This window comes from Pseudonaja textilis, chromosome 2, assembly GCF_049901715.1.
Source record: "Pseudonaja textilis isolate UNSWEBS1 chromosome 2, rPseTex1.2, whole genome shotgun sequence".
Classification (NCBI taxonomy): Eukaryota; Metazoa; Chordata; class Lepidosauria; order Squamata; family Elapidae; genus Pseudonaja; species Pseudonaja textilis.
Window position 1 is genome coordinate 20,083,709 of NC_141991.1, and position 19,155 is coordinate 20,102,863.

Sequence of the window (19,155 nt, forward strand, 5' to 3'; positions counted from 1 at the left end):
AATATTCTAGCCACATAACATATCAGCTCTTTGTTCAAAATGTTTTATTGTGAGCACAGTTGTCAAGCTAGGCAAGTGTGGTAGAAAGTAGATCATCTTAAATGTTTCAAAACCATCCAATTCAAAGATTTTTGCAATGGCTCATTTAAATGAAAGTAACTCTGAACACCAGGATCCCTTCCGCTGAAATGAACTTTTTAAAAAAAAAACTATTATCAGAACTATTCATAGTGGGTAATGTAAGAGATATACTGGAAACCACATCTCTATTAGCACCAAAAAAAACCTGAAATATGTGTAATATTTCTGATTACATTTTACCTCAGTTATTTTACTGGTATTTCAGTGACTTATACTCTTGTAAACTTTATCTTTCAGTCTTGAGCACGAATCCAGCCAAACAAAGGCACCATGGGAAATGAGAATGTAACTTCATGGACAGAATTTCATCTTATTGGACTTAGTCACCTGAAAGCTCCCACTGTTTTCTTTGTCGTTGTTCTGTTTATGAGTCTTATTGCTCTGATGGGAAACTCCCTCCTTCTCTTTCTAATCCAGATAGACTCCTCACTTCATACTCCCATGTACTTCTTCCTGAGCCAACTGTCCTGTGTGGATATGAGCCAAATCCTCATTGTGGTCCCTAAAATGTCAATCATTTTTTTAACTCAAAGAACCACTATTTCACTGGGAGGCTGCGTAGCACAGATTTTTTTAACTCTGACCATGGGGACCTCAGAATGTTTCCTTTTGACTGTCATGTCATATGACAGATACATGGCCATCTGCAGACCCTTGAGGTACCCAGTTCTTATGAGGAGAACCATCTGCCTCCTCATGAGTGCAGGAATCTGGTCTTCTTCATCGCTTATCATTATGGTCATAGCAATTTATGTACAATCTATTCCTTACTGTAGGTCAAACATAATTGATCATTTTGTCTGTGAATTCCCAGCTTTGTTGAAACTAACATGTGCTGATACATCTGTATTTGAAAAAGTAATATACATTGACAATGTGTTGATAATTCTCTTGCCCATCTTAGTGATTATCTTCTCATATATAGCCATTCTTGTGCAGATTTTGAACATGCACTCAACTGAGGGAAGGCACAAAGCATTGGGCACCTGCGTGTCCCATTTATGTGTAGTGAGCATCTTCTATGGAGCAAGCATCTTGACATACAGTACTCCTATGTCTTCTTACTCAGCCCATAAGTCCATGATTTATTCGATCTGCATCACAGTTGTCCCTCCAATGCTGAACCCTTTTATCTATAGCTTACGGAACAGAGATGTTATAGCAGCTCTACAAAAACTCCTTGTAAGGCATCCATCCTATTAATAAAAGAGCTGAAATGTTTTGTTTTGTTTTGGTTAATGTCCTTCTTTTAAAATTACAGAAATAGATAAAAAAGATGTCTGTCAATTTTATTCACAATAATGAAAATAAAAACACCTTGCTAACAAAGGTGATGGCCGAGGAAAGAAAGGAAATGCCTGGTATTAAAATCACAGAATCATTTGATCACAGGCCGGCATATAGCATGGGATACAATGGACCCTTCTCCACCTGCCATTACCACACCAAAATAATTCCACAACCTTGATATTTTTTCTCTATGGAACCTTAAATTTGCTTGCTTATTTTCCCTAACTCTTTCTTCCTTCCTTCCTTCCTTCCTTCCTTCCTTCCTTCCTTCCTTCCTTCCTTCCTTCCTTCCTTCCTTCCTTCCATCCATCCTTTGTGTGTAAGAGGTAAAGTTAATAACATGCAGCTGAGAAGTTTTCTTGTGTGAGCTGGTGGACTGAAGAAGTTTCAGTTATAGGTGAAAGTATTTTAGAAGAGACAGGGAGTGGATTGGTGTGTGATAAATAAGTGTGAAGAATGAAATGGTTGGATAACATGAAGCAGATCATCTAAGAGAGGTACTCTGGAGGCTGTTCATCTTCATTTGAACTAGTCTTGTAGAGTGAAGCCATAAGACACTGGTCTCTGATTGCTACATGTAGGGGGCGTGCATAAGCGCATCAATGTGCCGACAGTCCCTGTCCTATTGTTTCTTTTATTTTTCTTATATGTACCCATTTCATGTATTTATAACTATGTATATACTTACACCTATTATCTTGTAAGCGATTGACAAATCAAAATAAATAATAAATAAATAAATATATACATACATACACTATGTTTGGAGTTGGAGTGATAGTGATAGAGACAGGGAAGCATAACATTATGACTACCATTTCTGAGAGATTGGCAGTCAGAGGGGAAGGCTAAGATCAGTGCCGGTGTACAGACTGAGGTAGCCTTCTATGAAAAATCAGCTTCATAACAGCCTTATTTTCCATATTATTCTAAATTGTCCAAGTACAGTATTCAAAATTTGTGAAGATTTGTCTCCCTTTCCCTTGGATGGAAATCAGAGATATGAAAAAGAGGCCCTGGAGACAGCATATGGGGAAAGAGGTTATTGTATTGTTTTTGGTAGACAATGCTTGGGTAGCACTTCAGTTCAGCAGTGGAATAAAGTCCTAAGGGAAGAAATACAGCATCTTTGCTTCCAACTCCATCCATATTTCTTCTTAAGTCTGTGACACTGCAAAGAATTCCTATACTCGGTCTTTTATTTTTTGCATGTCTTTGCTCTAATTTAATATTATCTTCATTGAACAGTTCTGTAATGAGAAAATGGCTCAGTATTTTCATTCATTACTGAAGGCACTATTCTAATATGAATAGATGGATGGAATTTTGCTTTTTGATTTGAAGCATGATTTTTAAAAAAATGATATATATTCTTTGTATGTATAAATAGATATCAATATATAAATACATATAACGACAGATATTTTGTTATTTGTTACGATGACAACCATGCTATTTATCATTCTTTACTATCTCTGTCACTTTCCTTGGATAGGAGTCTGAAATATTGGAAAGAAGACATGCAGGAATGCCTTAGAGATGACACACAATGTGAGATTAGCAGTATGGCAGAACTTCACTTATGATAAAATATTAGAGTGAAAGGATGTCCATGGGAATCATTTATATTTCATCTTATTTCTCTAGCCAGCTTGCAACTAAGTCAATTTGCTTAACAATTAAAAGCACCCTATGAGCCATGGTGGCACAGTGGTTAGAGTGCAGTACTGCAGGCTACTTCTGCTGATCACTGGCTGCCAGCAGTTTGGCAGTTCAAATCTCACCAGGCTCAAGGTTGACTCAGCCTCCCATCCTTCAGAGGTCAGTAAAATGAGAACCCAGATTGTTGGGGGCCATAGGCTGACTCTGTAAACCGCTTAGAAAGGGCTCTAAAAGCATTGTGAAGAGGTATATAACTCTAAGGGCTAGGGCTACCCTTCCGATTTAAAATCTACCAGAAGACCTAAATATTGTACAGCAGTAGCAAGAACATGAAATTGAAAAATTGAAAAAATTCCAATAGAAGAAGTGATTAAGAAAATGATGGAATGTGCAGAAATGAATAAATGGACACTAGCAATTAGAGAGCAGGAAGATACGGAGGAATGATTGAGTCTATCATCTGCACCTCTATAAATGTCTGGTTTCGTTCTGCAACCCAACACGACAGACATAGACTTCAGAGGATAATTAGGACTGCAGATAAAACAATTACTACCCACCTGCCTTCAATCGAGGACCTGTATACTGCATGTGTCAAAAAGAGGGCTGATGGGGAGAAGGCGGAGTCACGTTGCCGCGATACAGCTGCAAACTTGGGGCTCCGAGATCGCAGCTGATATCTTCGCCCCTGGTCGGTCCCTACAGACCTAAACCGTCCCATAGAGACGGTGATAGCAAGGGGCGCATTCTGTTGATCCCAGGGACATCACAAAGTCCCTGGTTGATCCAGGAGAAGCCCTTTTACCATCGGCGGAGAGGCAGCCATTAAGCTGCTGAAGCTGGGACAGCTCCGGAAGGAAGAGATTGAAGGAGAAAGTGTATCGGTTGGTGAGGACTTTTTTTTTATTATTAATATTTGGGACTTAAGGACACCCTAAGAAGGAGAAGAAATCTGTAAGATTCTTGACAAAACTGATTTAGCGGTGATTTTTTAAAGAGAAATGTCAAAGTGAGGCTTGGCTTTTTACTTTTACTTTCCTTTTTACTGAACTTCTATCGCGATTTAGCAATTGTTAACTGGACTGGTTTTTTCACTTATATCTACCTATTCTTTTTCTCCTTTTTGATTGTTTATATTTTTTAGAATAGAGGCTCCCTTTAGTAATTTTATATATATATATATATATACATATATATCTTCTTTTTCTATTATGCTTTTTCTGGGAAAGAAGGGGGAGTGGATTAAAGAAACTTTGTAACACTGCCAACTAGAGGCTTGAAAAATACTTTATTGGAAGCTGTGAGAATTGTGAAAAACTCTTTCTCAAGGACACTGGAACTTGATAAAATAGAGGGAAGAACACTGGAGAATGTTTTGGCAGATGTTCTTTGGAACTTCTATCAACAATTGAATATTTGAAACTTGGCTTTGAAATTTGTGGAGAAGCCATAATAAGAGCCTTGGACAATTAAATAAAACGCAGTGTGCTCTTTTTTATTTTTTCTTAGCTATCTTATCCCTCCTCTTCAATCCCATAGTATTCTGTAATAATTGTATATTTATTTTTTATTCATTTATTTTTTTTCTTTGTAAAGGGAAAGCCTCAGAATAGCTTTTTCTTTTTCTTATTGGGATTTTTGCCTTTTCCATTTTCATTTTTGATCCATTTTTATGGCTATTTTTTATTTTTGAGATTTTCCAATTGGATTAAGGTGTGAAGAACCTGAAGAATTCTTTTTTTCTTCTTACTATTTTTTTTAATACTATTGGGTTTTATTCTTTTTCTCTTCATTTTTAATTTTTATTTTGAATCATATTGACTATCTCACAATAGGATTAAGGTCTAGAAGAACCTGAAGAACCTTTTCTTTTTAATTTTGGGCTTTTTTCATTATTGTCTTTTTCTTATTTTTATTCTTTTTCTTTTTTCCTAATTGGATTATAATTGACTATTCTACTAATTGGATTAAAAGAGCTTGAAGACCCTGAGTTACCTAAATGAGTAAGAAATCCATACCTTCTGGCATTTCAACTTCTGCTCCTGCTTCACCAACTGCTGGAGGACAATGTTTAACCCAGATAATGTTGAAGCAAGATAAAGGACAAGTGGATTTAAAGATGATTATGCAAGGAATTCAAGAACTTAAAACGAAATCGGATATTATTGAAAAGAAAATAGAAAGCATTGAATAAAGAGCTGAGAATATTGAACAAAGAACAGAGAGTATTGAACAAAGAATTGGGAAGACCAATGAAAAAATTGAAAATATTCAACAAATGATGATGAAATATGATGAGAGACTCCAAAAAAATTGAAGAGAAAGATAAGCAAAGAGACAAGACAATTGGAAATATTGATAGCAGATTAACAATGGTTGAAAAAGACAAAAGCGGGATGTTGAAGTGGGAGATGGACAGGTCAGAATTCTATCTCAGATTTCAAAATATAGAGGAAGAAAAAGGACAAAATTTGGCTGCAATAATGATAGAAATCCTGGCTGGAGCTCTGGGAATAACAGGAAAAGATGATGGATGGAGTAGATGAGATATACCAAGTATTCACAAGATATGCAATGAGGAACAATCTACCAAGAGAGGTTCACGTCAGATTTACAAAAAAAAAAAAAAAAACTATTAAAACACAAATACTACAAGTGGCAAGAGAGAAGACGTTGAAATATAAAGACAATGAGATTGTGGTCTTAAAACAAGTACCCAGAAAAGTGAGAGAGATGAGAAGAGTATATCTATTCCTGACTAAAATGTTATTGAAAAAAGAGGTGAATTATAGATGGCTGATTCCAGAAGGATTAATGTTTACATGGCAAGAACAGAGACACAGAATTGACTCAATTGAGAAAGCAGAAATATTTTACAATGAATTTTTTGAAAAAAGAGAAATAGAGACAGAAAAAGAGATCATCACAACTGAATCTCGAGAGGACCAAATGGGGATGGGAAAAGAAGAAGGCACAGTAGGTGGACAAGTGGAGACCAAAGAACAACGTGAAGTAAGATCTACAAGAGCTGGTAGACTTAAATACAAAGCATAATCATGGAGGAAAAAAAATTGATTTCTATGAATATAAATGGACTGAACTCACCTACCAAAAGAAGAAAAACCTTTCACAAATTAGAGAAGTTAAAATTTCATATAATTTGCTTACAAGAAGTACATATTAAAAAACAACATGAACGATTACTGGCACGACCAAAATTAGGGAAAATATTTACTTCTCTGACCCACTGTAAGAAAACATGAGTGGTTTTATATATCAAAGAAACTATTCCAGCAAAACTGATTCATACTGATGAACAGGGAAGAGTATGGTTGAAATAGTGGACAATAATACAAAAACACTCCTGGTTGCAATTTATGCCCTGAATGATAAACAAGAAGAATTTTATAAAAAATTACATTTGAAAATAACAGGACTGGACTATATTAATATAGTTATGATGGGAGATTTCAATGGAATTGTAGAGAATAAACTGGACTATACAGCAACAGCAACAAGACAAAATAGAAAGACTCTCCCTAAATCCTTTTTCAAAATGACAGATGAATTAAACTTAAAAGATATATGGAGAGAAAGAAATGCTAAAATTCAACAATATACTTTTTACTCAAACAGACATTTATCATGGTCCAGAATGGATATGATTTGGACCTCAACAGAATTAATATCTAATATTCAAGAAATAAATATTGAAACAAGTATATGGGCAGATGATAATCCAATGTCAATTAAATGGAAAGGACAAAAAAGAAGATCTAGATGGAGATTAAATAATACTATTTTAAAGGAAAAAGACTTCACACAATGGATGGAGAAAGAATTGGCCTTCTTCTTTAGTGAAAATAAAAAAGAAGATACTTCAATACAGAATGTTTGGGATACAATGAAGAATTTTTGCGAGTGGATTAATAATAGACTATACAAAGAAAAAGAATATTAGGAAGAGGCAAACTATTAAAGCTTTAGAAGATGATCACAAAAAATTGGAAAAAGAATTACAGAAAATGCCACAGAAAAAAGATATTAAACTTAAAATGGACATAATTAAACATAAAATGGGTCAGATAGAGAAAGAAGAACTGGCACAAAAAATTAGAAGTGCTAAACAGAACTATTTTGAAGATGCAAATAGGCCAGGTAGATGGTTAGCATACAGACTGAGAAAGGAGAAAGAATCAAGGAAAATATTACAGTTGATAGACGATCAAGGCCAAATGTGCTATGGTAATAAGGAGAAAAAGGCAATTATCTGAGACATTTATGGACAACTATATAAACAAGAGGATATTGATGAGGAAAAAATTAAACAGTATTTACAAAATGCTAACCTACCTAAGATACCTGATGAGACTGAAAAAATGTTAGAAAGTACTATAACAATGATGGAACTAACTGAAGCACTTAACAGACAGAATAATGGAAAAGCACCAGGTCCAGATGGGCTACTGGCAGAATTTTATAAAACATTACAAGAATCGTTGAGCATTCCATTACTAGAAGTCATGAATGAAGTTATGTCAAATAAGAAGATACCTAAAACATGGTTAGAAGCTTACATTACACTAATTCCAAAAGAAGGGGCCGATCTATTACAAATCAAGAACTATAGACCTATTTCTTTATTGAATGCAGATTATAAAATTTTTGCTTCAATTTTGGCAGAAAGGCTTAAAAGATACTTAAATAATTTTATTCATCCTGATCAGAATGGATTCCTGCCAAAGAGACAAATTAAAGACAATATGAGGGTAATTCTGGACACTCTGGAATATTATGAGGCGCACCCTGAAAAACAAATGGCTTTGACATTCCTAGATGCCCAAAAGGCATTTGATAACATGAATTGGAGATTTATGTTACTACTACTGGAACAGATCGGTTTTGCCAGAAAATTCGTTCAAGCAATAGAAGCCATATATTATAAGCAAATGGCAAAAGTAATGATAGAGGGAGAACTTACAGACTCTATTAACATAAGAAAAAGCACAAGACAAGGATGCCCATTATCACCTTTGCTATTTGTATTGACTCTGAAAGTGTTGAATAGAAATATTAGAGAGGACCAAAATATAAAAGGAATGAAAATTAAAAAGGAGGAATTTAAACTGCAAGCCTTTGCGGATGATTTGGTTTCATTCTGGAAGATCCTCTAGAGACAGCTTTAAAATTATTGGAAAAGATAGAGATATATGGTGAGATGGCTGGTTTGAAAATAAATAAAGACAAAGATCCTGACAAAGAACATATTATTAAGACAGAGAGAAGAACTAGCAGACCTATTGAAAATTCAAGTCATGAATAAGGTTAAGTATTTGGGGATATATTTGACACCAAGATGCACTACATTGAAAGAGAATAATTATATTAAACTCAAACAGCAGATAGCATTTGATCTGAAGAAATGGGAAAACCTACAACTGTCATTGATAGGCAGAATTTCAACAATCAAGATGAATATTTTGCCTAGAATTTTATATCTGTTCCAAACAATACCAATTAGGCTTGGCAAAGATTATTTTGAAGATTTAAATAAAATTGTGTTGAAGTATATATGGCAAGGTAAGAAAGCGAGAATAAAATTAAAACTTTTACAAGATGCTAGAACTAGAGGAGGATTTGGCCTTTCTAATTGGGAGTTGTATTATCAAGCTGCAAACTTGATGTGGGCCAAAGAATGGATAACATTAAGAAAGACTAGATTGTTGACATTAGAAGGACATGATCTATTACTGGTCTGGCATGCTTTTCTGTGGTATAAGGGAACTAAATCGCAGGGCTATTTTAGAAGGCATTATATACGGGAGTCTTTATGGTTAAACTGGGAGAAAATTAAGAGACAATGTTATTTGAAAATCCCAATTTGGTTATCAACTATTGAAGCTTTTTCTTATCCTATAACATATAAGAAGGAACAAACAGTTAGATATGGGGAAATATTGGATGAAAAGGGTGAACGTAAAACGATGCAAAATTTAGAAGAACTAGGTATAAAGATCAGTTGGTTTTCATATGCGCAAATACACTCAAGGTATGTCAAAGATTCTAAAGCAGAGGGATTTTATGATAAATTGACTGATTTAGATAAGATTTTGACAGGTACTGATGAAAAAGTGATCAAAAATTATATGGTTATTTACTGGAAATTAAACTAGAGGAAGAACAAGTTAAAGAAACTATGATTGCTTGGGGGAAGAATTTTGGATATGGGATTGACTTAGAGAAATGGCAAAAATTGTGGTCTCAAAATTATAAAATGACAATGTCAACAGCATATAAAGAAAATCTGTATAAGATGTTTTACAGGTGGCATTTTCCCCCAACAAGAATAGCAAGAATGTTCAAGAATAAATCTGACAAGTGCTGGAAATGTCATCAGATACTTGGTTCATATTACCATATGTGGTGGACTTGTGAGGATGCTAGAAAATATTGGACTAAAATTCGCATATGGTTGGGAAAAATGACAAAGAAACATATAGATTTAAAGCCAGAGATTTTTTTATTGAGAATCTTACTGTTGTGTCTATAGGACTGGTTGGAGTCCCCAACCAGGTCCGTCGTTCAAGCGGGAGCGCCGACCGCTCCCATTGGCTGAGCCGTCTGACAGCCGGCTATAAAAGGGAGCTGTCAGACGGCATCAGCTGTTGCCGCCAGCTGATCTGCCGTGTTAGCCAGGCAGACGCGGCAACCCTTTATTCAGCTGAATAAAGCCTTAAAACGTTCGCTCTGGCTTCAGTCTCGTGTCTCCGCCGCTCTACAACACTGGCGACGAGGGCGGGATACCAATAAGAGGCTACCAGACGTTCGTTGCGAAGAGCTGGTCACTACAAAAAGAGCAAAGTCACGGGCGCTGAAGCCGCTGCCGCTGGCGCTCACCAAGAGCGCGAAGTTTAAAAGCCTCCTCAAGCCGAGGAGACAGACGCCGCCTGACAGGCGCAGCCGCAAACGCTCTTTTAAGAGCGCGGGTTTTTTTTTTCAAAGTCACAGCTGCTGAGGTGACAAGCCTGCCGCCTCAAGATGAATACCAACCCGACATTCCCACCCTTCAAGCCAGCCGAGGAAACGTGGGAATCATACAGAAACCGATTCATCTACTTCCTTGATGCTATCGGTCTAACAGACGCTGCTGAGCTCAGGAAAAAAGCCTTCTTCCTTAGTTACTGTGGGGCTGCGGTTTTTGACACCGCTACAGCACTAGTCGCCCCTCGCTCTGTCAGGAATCTCTCTTGGGAAGAACTCCTAGAGGTTCTTACCAATCACTACTCACCTAAGCCCTCCCAGATAGCTAGAAGACATGCCTTCAGAACTAGGAAGCAGACTGAGGGGGAGTCAATTAGTGAGTATATGGCAGCTCTGAGATCAGCTGCCTTACAGTGTGGATTCAGAGACTATCTGGAAGACATGCTACTAGATCAGATTGTCTGTGGAGTTAGGGACCTCAGGCTTCAAAGACGCTTACTAGCCAAAAAGGACTTAACGTTAGCTTTAGCTATAGAGGAAGCTCAAGCTGCTGAACTCTCTGCTCAATCAGCAGCAGAAATACAAGGGGCTCCTATTAGACCCAGCAGCACCACTATTCACTCTGAAGAAGTCTCCCTTGAAGAAGATCCCATAGGCACTACAGACATAAACCGCCTCAGGCAACTAAAACCTTCACAAGAAGGAGTAGGGCAAAGAAACAACTTCACCCCCAAACAGCCTCCTTTTTGCCCAGGCTGTGGAGGTTCCCACACTAGAGCATCCTGCAGGTTCAGGAATGCAATTTGTTTAAACTGTCAAAAAAAAGGCCACCTAGCTAGGGTCTGCCTAGCAGGGCGAACCTTCCCTCAGAAACCTCAACCTACTGCTAATTTTCAAAGGCAAGTGGAGGACTGTTATACTTGCTACCACGCAGATCACATTTCCAGAACCCCTAATAAAATAAGTATTTTTGTTTTCCTAGAAGGTAAGCCTTGCAGGATGGAGGTGGACACAGGATCTGCGCTTTCAATCATCTCCTAGGAGACCCTGAAGAAGATCCACCCAAGGCTGTCAAAAAAGAAGCTACAGAAGTGCCACCTGTCCCTGCGAGACTACCAGGGCAAGAACATTCCTGTCCTCGGGAAAGGCAAGTTTTTAGTTCAGTTCCAAGGTTTTAAAGGCCATTTGCCTTTGGTGGTTGTTAATGGTGCCCTCCCAAGTCTGCTGGGACTAGATTGGTTCCCCTACCTCGGCCTTAGCATAACTGGGATCCATGCTGTCTCAACCTCAGACGTAGACACCCTATTTAAAGACTATCCTGATGTTTTTAGCAGCGAGTTGGGCTGTTATTCTGGCACCCCCATCTCCTTCACTGTAGACCCCCAGGCAATTCCCCTTCGCCTCAAGCCACGCAGAGTTCCCTTTGCCATCCGCCCAAAGCTAGATCTGGAATTAGATAAGCTACTTAAGCAAGGGGTCTTAGAGCCAACTGATTTTGCAAAATGGGAGACCCCCATAGTCACCCCACTCAAGAAAGATGGCAGCGTGAGAATCTGCGCTGACTACAAGACCACCCTCAATCGTTATCTGCAGGTCAGCGCATACCCTGTCCCTGTGATCCAACACTTATTACACTCTTTCGAACCTGGCACCATCTTTGCAAAATTAGACATGTCCCAGGCATACGAGCAGTTCCCTGTTGATGATCAGACAGCTGAGCTTCAAACCATAGTCACTCATAGGGGGGCGTTTAAATGCAAACACCTTCAATTTGGTGTTAGTGTAGCCCCAGGTATTTTCCAGTCCCTTATGGAAAGGATTCTCCAAGGTCTCCCAGGGGTTGTCCCGTACTTTGATGACATTTTAGTTTCAGCCCTTAACAGGACTCAGCTCATACAAAGGGTCAGAGCAGTCCTAGACAGGTTTAAGCAGCATGGCCTCAAACTCAAACGTGAGAAGTGCACCATCGCCACTTAAGCAAGTGGACTTTCTGGGGTATAGGATTGATGCCTCTGGCATTCACCCAATCGAATCAAAGGTCAGGGCTATCCACGAGGCACCCACACCAACCAACAAGACGGAGCTCCAAGCCTTCCTGGGGCTATTGAACTTTTACGCTTCATTTCTTCCTCATAAAGCATCCATTGCAGAGCCCTTACACAGACTGTTAGACAAAGAATCCCCTTGGCATTGGGGACCAAGGGAAGCCCAAGCTTTCAACTCAGTCAAATCCTTACTTACATCTGATGCAGTTTTAATCCAATTTAATCAACAACTTCCCCTGGTCCTGGCAGCTGATGCATCCCCTTTTGGTATTGGGGCAGTCCTAAGCCACAGGCTCCCAAATGGTTCTGAGGCACCAATTGCCTTCTTCTCTAGGACTTTCTCTGCTGCAGAAAGAAACTACAGCCAAATAGATAAGGAGGCCTTGGCTGCAGTGGCTGCAGTAAAAAAGTTTCACGAATTCCTATTTGGGCACCATTTTGAACTCATAACTGACCATAAACCACTTCTGGGGCTTTTGTCAGGGGACAAACAAACCCCACAGGTACTATCACCTAGAATGACCAGGTGGACCTTGTTCCTAGCCGCTTACTCGTTTAAATTGGTGCATCGCCCTGGAAAAAACTTAAGTCATGCTGATGCCCTTAGTCGCTGCCTCCTACCTGTTCCAGTCGAAGACCCAGCACCTATCCATTCCATCTTTGAAATAAATGAACTTAAACTGCCTGTTACAGCTGAAGACATTGCAACGCACTCAAAAAAAGACAGGGTAATTGCCCAGGTTCTGGACTGGGTGGGAAGGGGGTGGCCGGAAACACAGTACACTCCTGACTTCACTCCTTACAAGATACGCAAGCAGGAATTGTCAAACCTACAGGGTTGTCTGTTGTGGGGGACAAGGGTGGTCATTCCAGCCACTCTCCGTGTTCCCATTCTAAAGGTCCTTCACGAGGGCCATCCAGGCATCGTAAGGATGAAGGCCCTGGCCCGCAGCTACGTTTGATGGCCAGGCATGGATGCCCAAATCTCCACCTGGGTTAGCTCGTGCCAACCTTGCCAAGCAACCAGACCCGCCCCACCAGCAGCTGCTCCTACTAGGTGGGAAAGTGCTGGGGGACCTTGGTCTCGCCTGCACATTGACCTGGCTGGGCCAGTACATGGAAGGACCTTCTTGGTTGTAGTAGACTCATATTCCAAGTGGATAGACTTGGCCCTACTACCTTCAACAACCACTCAAGCAATTGTTAAGGCCCTGACTCGTTTGTTTGTTACCCATGGGCTCCCCGACACGCTGGTGTCTGACAATGGCCCCCAGTTCACATCTTGTGAGTTTAGCATGTTCATTGCCAACTTGGGTATCAGACACATCCTCACAGCCCCTTTTCACCCAGCTAGCAACGGGATGGCGGAGAGGGCAGTCAGGTCAGTAAAAGAGGCACTTGCTAGGTTTGGCCAGGAAAACTGGCACTCCAAACTGTCACGATACCTTCTTAGCCAACACACAACCCCATGCACCACCACAAATAAATCTCCTGCAGAACTTTTAATGGGGAGACGCCTTAGGACCACCCTGGACAGGCTGCACCCCCATTACTGCCCAGATACCCCTATTGGATCTGACAGCTTGGTCAGGGATTTCGCCCTGCGTGACCTGGTCTATGCCAGGAATTATGCAGGGGACCCTCTGTGGGTACCTGGGCAGGTTGTGTCAATTGCAGGGCCAAGATCTTACAGAGTCCTCTTGGAAGATGGACGCCTGTGGCGCAGACATGTGGATCAGCTAAGGAGGCGATGGAGAGGTGCAGCTGAGGGGTTCCTTAACCAACCAAGCGACCCGGTCTACCCAGCCCAGCCATCCAGCACCAAAGACTCCCTGCAGGACCCGCTCTACCATGACGACGACGAGACCCCCCTGCAAGGCCCAGCCTACCCAGCCGAGAGTTCCCTGCAGGGTCCGACGTGCCCCTCCGACAATGAAAGTTTCCAACAGGCCCCGGTCTACCGCCCCGACCAAACGACGCGCCAAAGACAGACCGAGCAGGAAGGCTTACCCAACCTACAGATGGACCACGCCGACCGAGCACGCTCGCCAACGGCCTCTGAAACGCTCCCGGGGACTGAGGACTTTGTTCCAGCCAGCAACCTGCCTGAGCTGCGGCGGTCCAGCCGCCATCGCAGGCAACCAACATACTTGCGGGACTACGCATGCTCCTGGCCGGGGGAAAGGAGTGTTGTGTCTATAGGACTGGTTGGAGTCCCCAACCAGGTCTGTCGTTCAAGCGGGAGCGCCGACCGCTCCCATTGGCTGAGCCGTCTGACAGCCGGCTATAAAAGGGAGCTGTCAGACGGCATCAGCTGTTGCCGCCAGCTGATCTGCCGTGTTAGCCAGGCAGACGCGGCAACCCTTTATTCAGCTGAATAAAGCCTTAAAACGTTCGCTCTGGCTTCAGTCTCATGTCTCCGCCGCTCTACAACACTTACCTAATACATACAATAAAAATTTGAAATATTTGATTGTAAGTGTATTAACAGCGCCTAGGATTGTATTTGCTAAAAATTGGAAGAATGAGAAAATACCATCACAGGAAGAAATTATTAAGAAAATATTGGAATGTGCTGAAATGAGTAGATTGACATTTGAAATTAGAGAACAAGAAGATAAACAATTCTATGAAGTTTGGGACCTTTTCTATCAATGGCTAGATAATAAAATATAACAATAGAATATTTAGAACTTTAGGGAATAATGAATACATATTTCCTTTTTTTATTTGATACTATCTTTATAAAATTCTATTAAGATAGACTTGGTATGACTTTATGATTTGTTATAAAATAAATTAAGTAAACTATAGATATCTCGTTAAGTATGAATTAACGAAATTATAGTCAAATGATTGTTTAATAATGATATTAGGCTATATAATTGTTGATTGATAATATGAGCTATTATGTAATATAATTACAATGGAGACTATGAAATGGATGCACAAAAAAAGTGGTAAACCAACCGATACACTGTCTGTAAACTCATGAAGGAAAGGATGTTGTTTTTATGTTTTATGTGTTTTTGTTTGTTGTCAAAATTAGTAAAACTTTTTTTTTTTTAAAAAAAAGAGGGCTGTGAAAATGTTTACAGACCCCTCACATCCCGGACATAAACTATTTCAAATCCTTCCCTCAAAACGATGCTATAGAGCACTGCACACCAGAACAACTAGACACAAGAACAGTTTTTTCCCAAAAGCCATCACTCTGCTAAACAAATAATTCCCTCAACCCTGTTCAACTATTGCAAAATCTGCTCTACTGTAAATCTTGTCATCAGTCCTTATCACCCATCCCCTCCCACTTGTGACTATATGACTGTAACTTTGTCACTTGTATACTTACGATTTATATTGACTGTTTCCTTTTATCTTTTCTTTTATGTATACTGAGAGTATTTACACCAAGACAAATTCCTTGTGTGTCCAATCACACTTGGCCAATAAAGTATTCTATTCTATTCTAAGATAAAGAAAATTACAAAATTTGGGACTTATTTTATCATTGGTTATATAAGAAAATAGAGAAGTAAAACATGTTATAAAAAAGAAAGGTATATGCAAAATAATATAATGTAATGATATTATATAATTAAATATAATGAAATGAATTGTATGTTCTCAGATTTGTTAAAACTCAGATTTGCTGGATAAGAATTATGTGAACTTGTAGTTGAGTCTAATAATGATATAATAATAATATAATATAATACAATGTAATATGTACAGTTGACTTTTGTAATATGAATATATGTTTGGAAGGCAAAGACTGTTGATATTATGACATTGCAAAAAGAGATGTACCAACCGACACGCTGTATTTTGGAAGATGGTTTTATGTTGATGTTCTATGTTTGTGTTTGTTAATGTTTGTCTTTAAAAAAAAAACTTTTATAAAAAAAAGAAACTGATCGTGAAGTGGGTGTATGGAATCTCTAACAATGCTTCGAGCTCTAAGCACATAGCTTTTATAAGTGGTATCCTGAATAACAGGAAGGAAGCTTCCTATAATCTTCTCAGCTGTCCTTACCACTCTCTGTATGGACTTTCTGTCTGATGCACTGCTTCCACTAAACCAAACAGTGTTGCAGTTTGCTAAAACACTCTCAATTGTACCTTTATAAAAAGCGGCCAGGACAGGGGAAAGATGTGCTTTCCTCATCCAAAGCAGAAAATGCAGACGCTGGTTTGCACACTTCACTAAGGATGATGTGTGGAGAGACCAGTTCAGATTGTTAGTTATTTGCACCCCCAGATACTTAATACTGTTGACCACCTCTACAGCTGCATTCTTGATACTGAGTGGAGTATGACCATGCCATCATTTCCCTTTCTAAAATCTACAATGGTTTCCTTTGTTTTATTAACATTTAAAACCAGGTTACTTTTATTGCATCAGTCTTCATCTCTTCCCTATAAGCATCTTCATTGTCATGCTGGATAAGACCCACCACTGCCATGTCATCCAAATAGCTCACAATATGATTCGTAGCAGATTTGGCACAGCGGTCGTGGGTTATCAAGGTAAACAGTAGCAGACTCAAGACTTAGCCCTTTGAAGAATCTGTACTCAGGCAGATGACATTGGTAACTTTTCTTCCAACTTGCACAAACTGGGGCCTAGCATAAGACATAGCATAAGAGCAGGAGACAGAGTCATTCCATATGCAGGCACCTTCAGAAGGAGCTTCCTTGTGAAGAAGCTTGGTTACAGAAGAAGCAGATAATGAGGCCCAAAGTCATTTATGGCTTTAAAAGTTAACCCTGACATTTGAAATTAAATTTAGAAAGCCCCTGGCAGGCAGCCCAGATTTTTCATAATAGTTGTCATGGGATATTGACCTTTGGTTCATGTGAGCACCTAAGCAAAGGCATTTGTACCAGTTGTAACTTCTATAAAGTAACTTCTAAGAAGAGCTGTGGTGGCATAGTGGTTAGAATGCGGTATTGTAGGCTAACTCTGAACATTGCCATGCGTTCAATCCTGACTGGCTCAAGATTGATTCAATCTTCCAGACTTCCAAGGTTAAAGGAGGAGCCAGATTGTTGGAGGCAACATGCTGACTCTGTAAACCCTTAGAGAGGGCTGTAAAGCACTATGAAGCAGTATATAAGTCTAAGTGATATTGTTATTGCTGTACACTTCTAAGCAGCCCCGTATAATGCGCATTGCAGCATCAGAGCATGACCAAGGTATGGATTGATGTTGCCAACTCCAACCAATTCAGGAAAGAATGCTGTAACTCTATGTTCAAAATTGTGTTCTAGACCCAAGTTGCTCCCTTGGGATCTAATGACAGTTGAGGATCAAGTAGAACTCCAGATTATGGGTCAGCTTTCTCAGGAAGAGGGCAGCCTTATGCAAAAATTTATGTCCTTGAGTTAAGTTTGCTGCAGATTCAATAGCATTTTATTTTCTCTGAATTTAATTTCAAATTACTGCATAAGTATGATAATGATCTAATGATAATAGAAGCTATCACATCTAAGAGATATTAAAACATATTATTATTTCATGGGATTTAGATGACATTGAGCATGCTGTGAGTATGGTGGAAGGTACTCAACTCCACAACTCCAAACATGTTTTCCCAGAGATTTCATGCACATATTTGAGGTAAGGGAGCTAAGAGAACAAGTTGGAATCCTTTGGGCTACTGCAGATCAAAGGTCATGTTTCAAACACTATGTCCGATCACCATCTTCTGGATCCAACATGACAGGGAAGTCTGGAATCCAATGGAAGAGAAGCATTTAAAGCCACAGAGCTTGCTATGGAGACCCAAGAAAACATAGGTCAGACATTCATGCTACAGATCAGAAGAACACAGAACTAAGTCAAAACAGAAGAAACAGCAACTTCCAAAAATCTGAAGAAGGATCAAATGCTTATATGACTGAATGCTAGGCAACAATGGTTCACTTTAATTTTTAATTTTTCCTTTCAGAATGCAGACTTTAGGTCACCACTTAACAGAGAGGAACATATAGGGTGCCCAATGATCTCCAGCAGTAGTGGGATTCAAATTTTTTTACTACCAGTTCTATGGGCATGGGCATGGCAGGGGAAGGATACTGTAAAATCTCCAGTCAGAGGTAGTATTTGATGGTTTTCTGAACTACTCAAAATTTCTGCTACCAGTTCTCCAGAACTGGTCAGAATCTGCTGAATACCACCTCTGATCTCCAGAGGGTTCAAAGAGGCTGCCACAAAATTAGGTGCAGGTTTGAGGTCTCACATCCAGAAAGCCAACTCCTTCTACAGAAAAACACCACACTTTCAAACTGTCCATACATTCTACTGCTCATTGTGACCCTTTGCTACAGCAGGTAGAAACTGAACCTTACAAGCTGAGGAGCTTCAAAGCTGAAGAAGTTTCTTGGATGAGAAGTGTTCTGTATTAACATACTCCAAAAGATAAAACCCTATTGGTCCACATGAACCACAATCTGATTGGTTGACTCAAACAACTGTGATTGGTCAGTTAAGAATCAACCACGATTGGCCAAACCAATCGCGGGAGATTCAAGATGCTGTCATTGGCTGGCAAGCCGCAAGCAGCCCCTATATAAGGGCTGCTGCGGCTCCGAGGTCCTGGACCAAACTATACAATAAAATAAGAGCTTGAAGTACACTGGTCTCACGTCTCTCATTGGGACCGATCTATCCGATCTAACAAGAAGCGAAACGTCTTCAGAGAAAAAACAGAAAGTCCAGTCGCCTCTTGAAAAAGCATCTTTGGGACTCCATAGACATTGAACCTTACAAGTTTCATAAGAGGCTAATCTACAAACATTTTACAGAAACATTATCATGCCTCTGGTTTAATAGAATGTTCCTGATTGTTCCTAAGTTCCTGTTCCATAATTATCCAGGAATATATAATTAAATGGAATTAAATGTTTTTGTTTAAGCAAACATGCTTAGAATTGAAAGGCCCACAAATAAGTAATTCTCCAGTTCTATGGCCCAATCTGAACTACAGGTAGTCCTTGACTTATGATCACAATTGAGCCCTACATCTCTGTT

At 39.5% G+C, this 19,155-nt stretch overlaps 1 protein-coding gene across 1 annotated transcript; it reads left to right on the top strand.

The window, feature by feature from the left end:
• The first annotated feature begins 411 nt into the window (after window positions 1-411).
• On the top strand, window positions 412-17,511 carry LOC113449662 (olfactory receptor 2Z1-like). Its single transcript, XM_026720769.2, has 3 exons — window positions 412-1,323; window positions 13,781-14,256; window positions 17,394-17,511. The coding sequence occupies exons 1-3, from the start codon at window positions 412-414 to the stop codon at window positions 17,509-17,511; spliced, it is 1,506 nt and encodes a 501-aa protein (XP_026576554.2).
• The last annotated feature ends 1,644 nt before the right edge of the window (window positions 17,512-19,155 follow it).